Here is a 13289-nt window from a genome sequence, read left to right as displayed (position 1 = left end):
TTGCATACTAGAAGAGGAGAAAGCTTCTGTTGCACTTGAAATAAAACATTTCTCATTACGCATTAACTCGGGAATGCATTCACGTTTAGTTTGTTTGAAATAAAGTTAGTTAATAAACAGGGTCTGAAATCATGATTTAACCTAAGTTATTTTAACAAACATTGGTGGGAATGAGCCACAGTTTATCAGGTTTGTATCTACCATGGAACTCTGGATTGTTTTCTTGCACTCTTCTCTGAGAAGTAGGAGAAGGGGGATAGGAAGCTTTTCTAGTCACTTAAGACATGTTTTAAGTCAGAGGTGGGCAACCTCTGAGTGTCTGCAGACCACTTCTGCAGCAAAATATCACCTGGGGAGCTCACATTTGGTTTAACCATGCTCCTAGAATTTAGTAGCAATTTGGTGGCATGGCAGGAACAGCAGTTTTGGGGCAGCAGGGGTCACAAAAAACACAGGGGCCCTTCTGCTGCTGCCTGCAGTCACCATATTATTTGTACAGTCTAGCCTCATTCAGGTGCTTTACCTGTAGAGCTGATTGACATGTGTCGAGAGACAGCATGGTAGCCCAGCCTGTTATCCCATTTGTGACAAGCCTCTTTTTACTTGCTGACTTGATTCTGGATACAGGAGATTCTCCTATCCAAAAAGTTAGCTTTCACAGGCTGAGGGAGCAACAGATGCCATGATGGAAAGGTCAGGATTAGCAGGCCGCCTCTCATTGTGAGTTTATCCCCTATGTATCAAACACCTGAACAGGGCTAATGTTTCCTTTAACTACCTGCTATACTCAACTTCCCAGCACTGCTTGGAGCAAGGAGCTGGGAAAATGCAAGCTTGAAGAAAGCGGGGTCAAGGCAAGTTTCAGTAATGGGCCCCACCGTGGCTCTGGGGCTTGTGATGTCAGATGCTGACACCAGATGTGATATTGTGCATGCCACCCTGGACTCCTTTGAGGGAAACATGAGATATGTAGCCAAAACAGAGCATCTCAAAGCCATATAAATGCTTGTTATAAAATAGTAAAGGAAAGGCAGAACCAAGATGGTCAAAAAGTACATTAATATAAAATTATTTACAGCTCATCATCATCAGTCATCATTTTGCATGAACTGATATTGTTGGGAAGAGGGAACATGTCAGTCAGAAAGTTCTATCCAGTTGCTAAATGAAAGCAAATATTATATATTATAATGTATAACATTACAATGTATAGTGTAAAACTTTATATATTATAAACATATATGACATGAAGATCTAACATGAATGAAATAAAGTCGTCAGCATACTTGAATTTTAAGGTGACATGCAGTGTCGTCTTCTATATGCCTTCTCAAAAGTAAGCCCCATTGAGTTCAATTGGATTAACTGCCAGATAGATGGGTATAGGAGGGCAGCCTTAGAGCTATTCAGGGCCAGTGATTTCAATCCCAATATTTAAAAGACAAATGTAAACAAATGATTTAAACAAATGTTCTTGCTTGCATTTTAGATAAAGAAAAGGACATAGTAATTACCTGATCTGGACATTTAAAAAAAGGTAGATTTACAGCTAGTTAGTGCAGTTCTTTCATTTAGAAGGACATATTTTTGTGATATATAATTTCACATGACATTTTACTATTTTAGAAACTGGTATAAGATACACTGCATAATTGATTGATATCTTACAATCTGCATAGGTCAAGCAGTATTAGGAAAGTACCAAGAAGCAAATGCAAATTAGATTTCATTTCAACACATGTTATTTATTTGAATTTCCTGAGAAGAACTATCCTTGCATTAATTAATATAATATGGACACTTTTGTGCTGTGGTTTATCATACTTTGACTGTAATTCTATACGCACTTATCTAGGAGCAGGTCCTAGTGAGCAGGTCCTAGTGTAAATGTTGGATTTACATCTTAAGTAAACATGCAGAAGACTACACTGCCAACCTTTAAAAAAGTTGATGATTGATTGATTGATTGATTGATTGATTATATAGAGATGAATCCTTAACTTATAGTGCAATCTTATGCATATCTACTCGGAAGTATATCCCACTGAGTTTACTGAGACTTATTCCCTGGTAAATGTATATAGGTTGCAGGCTAACAGTATAGATCCATGCATGTCTATGATGCTGTAAGCCCCATGAAATTCAGTGGGACTTATTTCTAGGTAACTGAGTATAGGATTGCAGCCTAAGTGTTTTTCATACCCATCATGAATTTACTTTTAGAGAGTAGGAATTATAGACTTTGTTTTAATATCTGAAATGTTTCAGCATTTTAAACCATGCTATTAAAAATAATGTATAACTAACATTCAAAAAGCAAAACAGCCTGATTTAACACGTCTTTTCTTTTTTTAAAGGATCTGTTATTTTTACCATGCTATTTGCATATATGACGTGGCTGTTAGAGTACTTCCAGAGAAGGGGCTTTTAGGGCTACCCAAAAGAAGGCATTGTGCAGCAATTCCATCTTTTTCTCTTTAATAGATTTTCTTTAGTAGAAAGAAAAAATAGATGGTAAAAGTTAGCAGGCTAGTAATTCAAGATGACAACATCTGGATCCCTTGTTGTTAATTGTGAAGTTGCGTCCGACCCATTGCGACCCCATGGACAACATTCCTCCAGGCCTTCCTGTCCTCCACCATCCCCCAGAATCCACTTAAGCTCACACCAACTGCTTCAGTGACTCCATCTAGGCACCTCATTTTCTGCCTTCCCCTTCTTTTGCCGTCAATTGCTCCCAGCATTAGGGTCTTAAGTCCAACTTGTGATTCATCTTGCCCCGCCTTTCTCATGATGTGCTCTGCATATTAGTTAAATAGGCAGGGCAACAGTATACAGCCTTGCCGAACTCCTTTCCCAAGTTTGAACCAATCAGTGGTTCCGTGTCCAGTTCTCACTGTTGCTTCTTGACCCGCATATAAGTTTCTCAAGAGACAAATAGGACGGTCTGGTACTCCCATCTCTTTAAGAACTTGCCGCAGTTTGTTGTGATATATACAATTGACTTTAGCGTAGTCAATGAAGCAGAAGTAGATGTTTTTCTGGAACTCTCTAGCTTTCTCCATGATCCAGCATATATTGGCAATTTGATCTCTAGTTCCTCCGCCTCTTTGAAACCCTGCCTGTACTTCTGGTAGTTCTCGGTCCACATACTGCTGAAACCTACTTGAAGGATTTTGCTAGCATGTGAAATGAGTGCAATGGTGCGGTAGTTTGAACATTCTTTGGCATTGCCCTTCTTTGAAATTGGAATGTAAACTGACCTTTTCCAATCCTGTGGCCACTGTTGAGGTTTCCAAATTTGCTGGCATATTGAGTGTAGCACTTTAACTGCATCATCTTTTAGGATTTTGAATAGCTCAGCTGGAATACTGTCTCTTCCACTAGCTTTGTTGTTGTTCAGACTTCCTAAGTCCCCTTTGACTTCACATTCCAGGATGTCTGGTTCGAAGTCAGTGACCACCCCATTGTGCTTGTCAGGGACGTTAAGCTCTTCCTTGTATAGTTTCTCTGTGTAATCTTGCCACCTCTTCTTAATCTCTTCTGCCTCTGTTGGGTCCCTGCCATTTTGGTCCGTTATCATGCCCATCTTTGCATGAAATGTTCCCTTCATATCTCCAATTTTCTTGAAGAGATCTTTGGTCCTTCCTATTCTATTGTTTTCTTCTATTTCTTTGCACTGTTCATTTAAGAAGGCATTCTTATCTCTTCTAGCTATTCTCTGGAATGCTGCATTCAACTGGGTGTATCTTTCTCTTTCTCCCTTGCCTTTCACTTCCCTTCTTTCCTCAGCTATTTGTAAAGCTTCCTCAGACAGCCATTTTGCTTTCTTGCATTTCTTTTTCTTTGGGATGGTTTTAGTTGCTCCCTCTTGTACAATGTTGTGAACCTCCATCCATAGTTCTTCAGGCACTCTGTCTATCAGATCTAATTCCTTAAATCTATTTGTCACCTCTACTGTATATTCATCAGGAATATGATTTAGCTCATACCTGAGTGACCTTTTGTTTTTCCCTACTTTCTTCAATTTAAGTCTAAAGTTTGCAACAAGAAGCTCATGATCTGAGCCACAGTCAGCTCCTGGTCTTGTTTTTACTGACTGTATAGAGCTTCCCCATCTTTGGCTGCAGAGCAGATGGTCAATCTGATTTCTGTGTTGACCATCTGGTGATGTCCATGTGTAGAGTCGTGTCTTTGGTTGTTGGAAAAGAGTGTTTGCTATGACCAGTATGTTCTCTTGACAAAATTCTTCCAGCCTTTCTTTGCTCTGCTTCATTTTGTACTTCAAGGCCAAACTTGCCAGTTATTCCAGTTATCTTTTGGCTTCCTACTTTAGCATTCCAATCTCCCATGATGATAAGGACATCATTTTTGGGTGTTAATTCTAGAAGGTGTTGTAGGCCTTCATAGAACTGGTCAACTTCAGCCTCTTCAACATCAGTGGTTGGGGCATAGACTTGGACGTTGAATGGTTTTCCTTGGATTCGAACTGAGATCATTCTCTCATTTTGGAGATTGTATCCCAGTGCTTTTCCTACTCTTTTATTGACTATGAAGGCTACTCCATTTCTTCTGAGGGATTCTTGCCCGCAGTAGTATACCTGATTGTCATGTGAATTAAATTCACCCATTCCTGTCCATTTTAGTTTGCTGATTCCCAAGATGTCGATGTTCAGTCTTGTCATCTCTTGTTTGACCACGTCCAGCTTGCCTTGATTCATAGTTCTTACATTCCAGGTTCCTATGGAGTATAGATCTTTACAGCATCAGACTTCCTTTCACCACCAGATACATTCACAACTGAGTGTCCTTTTGGCTTTGACCCAGTTGCTTTATTCTTTCTGGTGCTACTAGTACTAGCCCTCTGCTCTTCCCCAGAAGCACACTGGACACCTTCCAACCTGAGGGGCTCATCTTCTGGCATCATATCGTTTTGCCCTTTAAAACAGTCCATGGGGTTTTCTGGAGTGGGTTGCCATTTCCTTCTCCAGTGGATCAGCTCTTGTCAGAGCTCTCTGCTATGACCTGTCCATCTTGGGTGGCCCTGCACAGCATAGCTCATAGCTTCATTGTGCTACACAAGCCCCTTTGCCACAGCAAGGCAGTGATCCATGAAGGGGGAAATCCCTTGTAAAATTCCATAAATGAGGCTGGGCAAATGTGCCATGAAAGCCTTGTCTGGAAGCACCCTTATTCTAAGCAGGGCTGTAGTGAGAAGGATCTAACAGTACAGGAGAGAGGAAAGAGTTGCGCAAGATTATACATGGTATGGAGAAAGTGAGCAGTGAGACATTTTTCCCCATCTCCCATAATACATGGTGAGGCTGACTGGAGGGAGAATCACAGTACATTCATTACCCTAAGATGTGGTGATGGCCAGCAATGTGCATAACTTTAAAAAGCATGGAGGAGAAGGCTGTCAATGACAGCAGGTTCTGATAGGTATTTGCTACGTATGCCATTTCCTAGGGAACATGATCAGAAGGGGCTGTTGCATTCATGTACTTCTTGTGGGTTTCCTGTGGGCATCTGGTTGCTCACTGTGTGAACAGAATGCTGGATTAGATAAATGCTCGATCTGATCCAACAGGGCTCTTCATACCTTCTTAGCATCTGCACATTTCCATACTGTGATCATGATAGCAAAAAGGCCATGTTATTTACATCCTTGATTCAGGAAATGGAACCACTTAGCAAGGCCACTCTTTTTCTTTTTGTTTCCAGCAGATGATGAAGAAGTCTCTCTCACAGCAGATCCTGAATCAGCTGAATTCCAGGAAAGCCCTATGAATATATCAGCAGAGGAAATCCTCGGTGAGCCTCCGTGCACCAGCACAGTGAGCTCAGAAAGTGCAGCTCCAGAGAAGCTAGATGGATGCCCAGTGATCTGCATCAATGTTGATAGCTCTGGTGCTGGGGAGCTCAGCCTGAACAGCTTCTTAAAAGAAGAGCTAGCAGGAAATGGGGAGGATGATGCAGTGCCAGCAGACACGGTTGATCCCTTGGAATCCATCCCAGGGGAAATGATGCCTTCCCTGAGTGCTATGGACCTCACTGAACAACTGGCTCTGTTGGCATGCACGCCCCCTGAATCTGAAGTTAGGGAACATAATAAAGCCAATTCTATTACTCAGGGAGACAGTGACATCTTTACCAGCATAGAAGCCCTATCTATTGATGAGGTGAGTGGAGATACCCAAGCTGTCAAGGATCTAGAGAAGAGTCAGGATGATGAAGGGGCTTCAGCCCAGGAGGAGGAGGAGGAGGAGGAGGAGGAGGAGGAGGAGGAAGGCGAGGATGGGAAGGAGAAGAATGAGCCACAGCTAAGGACCATGGTGAAAAGGAAGAACAGGCCTTGCTCCTTGCCTGTGTCAGAACTTGAGACAGTGATAGCATCTGCCTGCGGGGAACCAGAGACTCCTCGAACTCACTACATAAGGATACACAATCTTCTGCACAGTTTGCCTTCAGCCCAGATGAGCAGTGATGACGGAGAAGGGGAGGAGGAACCGGGCAGCATGGTGGAGAACGATGAAGAGCCAACAGTCCGTGAAGCGTCAGAGAAGGACTTAGTCAGCGAGACTGAAACAGTGTTGGCAGACCCCCCTCAGGAAAATGGAGTAGGGGAGAACTTTATCCGGGGAACTGTGCCTCGCAGCACTTCCGTCGAACACCTTGCTGACTTAAATGAACAACTTGTGGACAGTGAAGGGCCCAGAACTGAAAGTGAAAGTGAATTGAGTCCCAAGCCCCATGGTGATGCTGAGTGTGACATGTGTGACACTTCCTGCTACAGCCCTTCTTGTTACAGCACTTCCTGCTACAGCACCTCCTGTTACAGCACTTCCTGCTACAGCACTTCTGGTCAGGAGAGCAACAACCGGTTCTCAAGCCATACCCGGTTCTCTTCTGTTGACAGTGCAAAGATTTCTGAGAGCACAGTCTTTTCTTCACAGGATGACGAGGAAGAGGAAAACAGTGCTTTTGAGTCAGTGCCTGATTCAGTGCAAAGCCCCGAGGTGGACAGAGAGCAAGTGGATGGCTCTGCCCACTGGCCGGAGGACCCAGTAGCTCGTGGAGTGAATCTTCAGGGAACAGCAGAAGGTGTAGAATCTCCAGTAGCAGGCCCAAGCAACCGAAGAGAAGGTTAGACTTGGAGAAGCACTACCTTGATTATATCTCTCTTAGGCCTTACAAGAAATAGCCAATAATCAAGGTCTGATCATTCAAGGAATGCTCAGTTTCATTTGGGAAGTCAGACATGAAAACCATCTTAAGATGAAAAAAGGGATACGGATGAAGTGTTTGTGCCATCAGTTTATTTTTGAGATAACAGCGGTAATAGGCACAACAAAAGATGTCTGCATTGAACTTTTATTGTGCTTGTAGTGTAATATGTAAAGGAGGAAATGAATACGTGCATACGTATATATCTGGATGTAATGCAGGTCACTGTGGGGGCATGTAGAAGATTTTGGCTGCCACCTTATGATCCCAACATACTATATAAGCATTCTGTGAAATCGTCAGATGCTGTGGGAGGCAAGGCAGCTGTGTTGCCCCTTCTAGCCACTTCTCCCCACAGTCTTGGTGGCCACTTTGGCTCCCTCACCTGCTGTATGATGACCTGGAATCTTGCAACTGCAGGTGGATGGCTGGTAAGGCAGGGAGAGAAGTAGTGGGAGGATCTCCCCTGGCCTCAGAAGATTTCAGAGGGTGTCTGGTGGCAGGTTGAGAATCAGCAGGCCCTGCAGAGTTTGTTTCATTGGGGCTTTTCCCTGTTTTATATAAGACATATTCCACTTCATCTTAGCCATAAGTGTATCTGTGTGTGTGTGTTGTACAGGGGTCAGGAAAAGTGAGAAAGAAGAGAGAGTATGTGTGTGTTTACATGAAGGGCTACATCCTCATCTGGTGTATTAAGCTGCTACGGTTTACAGCATGTGAGGATCTCGCTCAATAGGACACTGTGCCCCAGCATCTAAATTCCTCTGTTTTTTGGTGGCTTCATTTTTTCAGCTACAGTAAATTCTACCAAACCTATGAGTCCAGCTTCATGGAAATAAGTATAAATTGCCTCCATGGAGCAGTGTACAGGAGGCTTAATGCAGGGAATGAAGTCTACCTTGTATCATTGTCTTAGAATAGTAATATCCCCAATGACATAGACATTTGCATTTTTAAGCTTCATTTTCCAGCCTTCTCCTTCCTCTTATCCCCCTTGTCTTCCAATCTGAGTTCACCAGCAGTAAAAATTATCTACAATTTCATTTGATTTTGGCATCCTTTGTTTTGATTTCCATTGTTAAAAAATGTTTTGTAGATTCTGTTAGCTGCTTTGACTTTTCTTTTATGGAAAGGAAGGTAGTATACAAATGTAATATCATCATCATCATCATCATCATCATCATCATCATCACATATTGTATTGGAAGCACACTCAGCCATACTTAGTCATGGCTAACTCAAGTATCCTTGATTTCAGTAGGTCTATTTTGGGTAGGACTAAAGGCCCCAAGTAGGCATAATTTTAAAAAATAGCTAGCAATTGCATCTTTTTTCATTGTATTCTGGAATGGAGTATGGACCTTTGCATGGTGCAGGGAGCGTTAGGGAGAATCCTTGTTTTGCTTTATGGCTCACTGGGATGCTGATCCAGATTGGTGGCCCTGTGCCTAGGGTAAAAATAAAATAAATACAGTTGCTAGCTGCAGCTTGCTAGTAATATCTGCTTTGGGCCTAAGTCCAGATCCAACCCTGTAGAAAAATTAACTAATAAAAAAATAAAATTAGAAATTTTAATTGTTTAAAAAATTAACAAATAAAAATTGGGGCTTGCAATTTCTTATTTATTTATTTATTTATTTATTTATTATTATTATTATTAAAACATTTCTATGCCGCCCCATTCGCCGAAGCCTCGGGGCGGCTCACAACATAAAATAAAATACAAAAATAACAATATAAAAATAACAATATAAAATAAATAACAATATAAAAGAAGTCACCCTGGCCAATTTCTGCTTTTGGGTAGTTGAGGGAGACAAAGACATGGCCTATATCATATTATGCTTTTCATCCACCAATATCTACTGGTGATTCACACACATTTTTCTGCTAAGCACAAGCAGCCCCATCCTTCCTTGGGTGTATGCCTTAGAGTCAGTCTCAGTGCATGATCCAAGTAAACAGCCAGAACTGCTATGACTGTATCAGCTGTGGGAAGCTGGCATACAGTTGGCCCCAATTTGACAAAGCTGACAATGATTGGCAACCAACGCTGGACTAGATGGTCCTTTGTCCGATCTATGAAGGCAATCCCATTATTCTTATTTTACTGTCAGGATCAGAGGGTCACCTGGTTCATTCAGTATGTTTGTCCATGTGAAAATGTGCCTGGAAAGTTTGGGGCTGTTTGTCCAGAGGAAAATGCTCTCATGAATGCGTTCTGAAGCCATTGTGCAGCTTTTCCCCATGCCATCATTGACCCGTTTTCTGAGCATTTGCCCATAGTTTGTGGAGGAGCTGCAGCATGAGCCATGCCCTTTGCAAGAGTACAGGATTTTCAGGAGCTCCCAATGGCACGGGAAGGAACTGCACTTCTCTAGGAGCCACATCACTGAGATCAGTGCCATCTCCCATTTGTAAGGGCTCTTGAGCAAAATGTTTTCAGTGAGGCCTTTTCCCTGAGGTCTGCTACTGCTGTCACCCATTCTCTTGTCCTGCATCTCTCTGTCTGGGCTTGCACACACTAGATGGAAAACAATGGGTGGAAAGGTTACTGCTGTTTCCCAGAAAGGACAAGTGAATCGATGACAGCGGTGAGGAACAGGAAGCTTGAAGGATTGTCCTTGGACCCTCTTGTTCATTGGTGCAGAACCTCAGGCTTGGGGGACCAGTCCAGCCTTCCCTGACTGCTGGTCATTTGATGGCTTCCTGGCTTGGGGGCGGAGCAGTTCCCCATTCTACAAGATTGAAATCTTATTTACTGGCAGTATGAACTTTAAGCTAAGATAGGTAGATGTTTTTGGTGTTGCTGGCCTCACCCTTTTAACCCTATCTCTTGGCTCCACTCACCGCAAGAATATGGTTCGACATCCTTTGCTGTAGGTAGGTTTTGACAGGTGTCTGGTGGTCTTGGCTCTGCTCTGATGATCGCAACACAAAATCTCTAATTTGACTAGGTGCTGTCAGATATTGAGGTAAGTAATTAAGGGCCTACCCAAGGTGTGTTCAAACAGGAAAAAGTGCCTACAACTGCCTGCATGTCCCAGCTTGCATAGGTGAGTGAGGCATGTTGGGAGTTGTTTAAACAGAAGAAAACCCTACATGCCTAGGTTTATTCCTACGTAAATGAACAATAGGAAGGAAGCCTGGTTAATCATGCCACTGTGGTTAAACTTGAGTAGGGCTGCTAGTTCTGATGGAACATGCAGTAAGTTTTTAAAATATAAGAACTTATTTTTCAGCATGTAAAGCAGTGTGAACTCGTATCTCTAGTTTTAGCAGTAGCTTTTGCATGTGATGCTCCTTTTTGTGGTTACGTTATCATCAAATATCATTACACAAGTAATTGGACAAAAATCCAGTTCAGTTTTCTGGAAGATTTATTTTATTTAAAAAGACACACAAATATTTGTTTTACATTCTGTTTTAAAATCACCTTTATCTGTAATTCAAGCTCTTTCAATATGCTTCTTGTTTAAAGGAATAAGGAACAACCATGGTAGTTTGTATTTTCTTTTGGATTTTGACTACTACCCTAAAAGCACCTATATTTGAAAGAGCAGTAAGGGCTGCAGTCGCATTTGTTCCTAAACAAAACAACCTTCCCCACCCCCATACAAGTCTGGAAAGAACCTGGCATAGAAAATATCTAATGCTTTACTTTGATTAAAAATAATAGCACAAATTTCTGAGGTGATGTTACAGCTACTAAAAGCAACCTCACATTCCTTTATGTTTTCCTCTGTATAACTTTCACTTGGCAATTAAGTTGGGGAAAATGACAAGCAGTGGGATAAAATTGGTGAATTTTAGGTTGAAATAATGTATGTTGGTAAAATGTTCACCAACCCAAGAAGCACTCAGTTATGATTCTGTGCTCAGGTTCTTACAGCACATTCTGGCATAAAAGAATGATGTATTACCACAAGATACCTGGAATGCCTTGAAGCAATTCTAGTGATAAAACTTTGTGAGTTTGTTCAGATCATAAAGGCCTTCATCAAATGTTATCATTCAGAAAATGCATCCACTTCTCTGTTGGCTCACTATCACATCTTTTCTGTATCTCAGACAACCTCTTGCTTATCTCAAGTCCCTATTTGTGCCTTTCTCTCTTTTGCTGTCTTTCTCTCAGCTCGCCCTTTCTCCCCCCACCCCTCCACCCGATCTTTCTCTCACTTTCCTCTTTCCCTTCTCTTATATGACACCTAGATATAACTGGCAAGTTTAGAGATGGAATCAAACAAACACATCACTGGGGTTAGAACTGCAACCCATTGGTCCTTCACATGTGTTGAATTCCAAACTCTTCCTTTTGACTTAATATTTCAGTAGCTCTTTGCCATGTAAATCACTTTTTAAAACAGTGCTTGAGGCAGCTAATACACCAGATTTCTGTCAGCCATTATCTAGAATCTTTCCAGTCATTTGTGTTTATAGCAGTACATTATAACCACTATATGGCATCCATGAATAAATATGAACGTCTTGACTGTCTTATCCATAGGTGATTGCCCTTTACTCCATAATTCTCAGCCCATCAACCAGCTTCCTTCCTTGAGACCTGACCACCATCAGTACCCAACCATTGATGAGCCTCTTCCGCCAAGTAAGCTTTAGTTTCTTAAAAATATATTACTTTTTCCAACACAATTTTCCTGTTTCTCTGAGGGGTGCAGCTCAGTTTTCCTCAGCAATAAATGGGGAATGTATGAAACCCCCTGAAGTAATTTTGCTAATCTCTTTGAAACTTTTTTGATTCCCTCCAAATTTCTCTGATGGGCAGAACCTCCAATTTTCTTTCACATTTCACTGTAAGCAAAGCAGGTTGCTCCAACTGAGGAGTCTGGCTTAATGTGGATTATATAGACGAAGCTGGAAGCTCATTGGCCTGTTCATTCTTCTGATTAAGCTACAGCTTGTCAGGGTTTGAGGACAGATAGTTGTAGAACATCAGTGACCAAGCAGCTAGTTCAAAATAATTATGTTGTTGTTTTTAAATGTGCACAGAAATACACAAATTGCACTGCCTGTTTAAGTGATTTGGGACTCGATTCAATATGCTGATTTTGATCCATAAAGTATTTCATAACCTGGAGCCTGCATATACCCAAAGGACTACATTTTACTGTATCAGCCTATCAGATAGTTGTCTTCAGATAGACAAGCCCAGCTAGTGGTGCAACTAGGTAATTTCATATTCTGGACTCTGTGGTCCTTTAGAAGGCCATATGTATTACTAACAGGTCTGTTTATTAATAGATAGATAAATGGATATATCTAAATAAATTTATATTCTGCCCTTATCCTTTTGTAAGGAACCCAAGGTAGCTTACATAATCCAACCTCTATCTTATCCTCATAACAACCCTGTGATGTAGAGAGTCAATAAGTCATCCAGTGAACTTGATTGCAAAGTGGGGACTAGACCTGGATCTCCTGACTCCCAATCTAGCACTCTAACCAATATACCATGCTGCCTCTTCCCTCCTCACCCACCACCATTCCATCCTTTGCAACTGCTTCTGCATTCCGGATACATTAGAGCAAAATTTTGAGTAAAAAAGTTTGAATAAGAAAGAAAAGCTCTGAACATGTGCTGTTTTGCTTTTTTTAAATTCACTAACTGAAATCACAGTTCCTGCAAGAGTACAGGGATAAAATTGAACTTGTTTTTGCTGTTAAACATATTTACTTTGGCAGAAACCCTGTTTTGTTGTAGAAAAGAATTGGGAGTTTTAAGAAGTAAATATAATAACAGGAGCCTCTGTAACCTTGTACATGCCTGGCCAGCTATAAAATGTTAATTAAAATAAGAAGAGTGCAAGGACGCTGTGGCAACTAGCGTCAGCCCTAGAGGGCCCTGGCATGTCCATGCCAGCCCAAGTGCTAATGCCAGGCGTGTTTTGCACCACCACTGCATTTGCTGGGTGCGGGGTGATTAACAAGGCTGGGCTGCAGAGGGTTGCATTTCTGCACCGAGGCCCACCCCTAGCTGCACCACTGAGCTCAGCTTCCTGCCATTGGGAGCAATGAGAACTGTGGAAGTGAGGTTCAAGTCT

At 41.8% G+C, this 13289-nt stretch overlaps 1 protein-coding gene across 1 annotated transcript in view; it reads left to right on the top strand.

Annotated features, from left to right (window-relative positions):
- HECW1 (HECT, C2 and WW domain containing E3 ubiquitin protein ligase 1) overlaps positions 1-13289 on the top strand; it is a 145697-nt gene that overhangs the window by 63113 nt on the left and 69295 nt on the right. The window contains exons 8-9 of the mRNA XM_044419120.1: positions 5728-7146; positions 11735-11836. Coding sequence (XP_044275055.1) covers positions 5728-7146; positions 11735-11836 — 1521 coding nt within the window. The remainder of the gene's footprint in view (positions 1-5727; positions 7147-11734; positions 11837-13289) is intronic.

The sequence above is a fragment of the Varanus komodoensis genome, unplaced genomic scaffold, assembly GCF_004798865.1.
Source record: "Varanus komodoensis strain SLA01 unplaced genomic scaffold, ASM479886v1 scaffold10, whole genome shotgun sequence".
Classification (NCBI taxonomy): Eukaryota; Metazoa; Chordata; class Lepidosauria; order Squamata; family Varanidae; genus Varanus; species Varanus komodoensis.
Note: the sequence above shows the minus strand (reverse complement) of the source record. Positions and strands in the feature narration are given on the sequence as shown.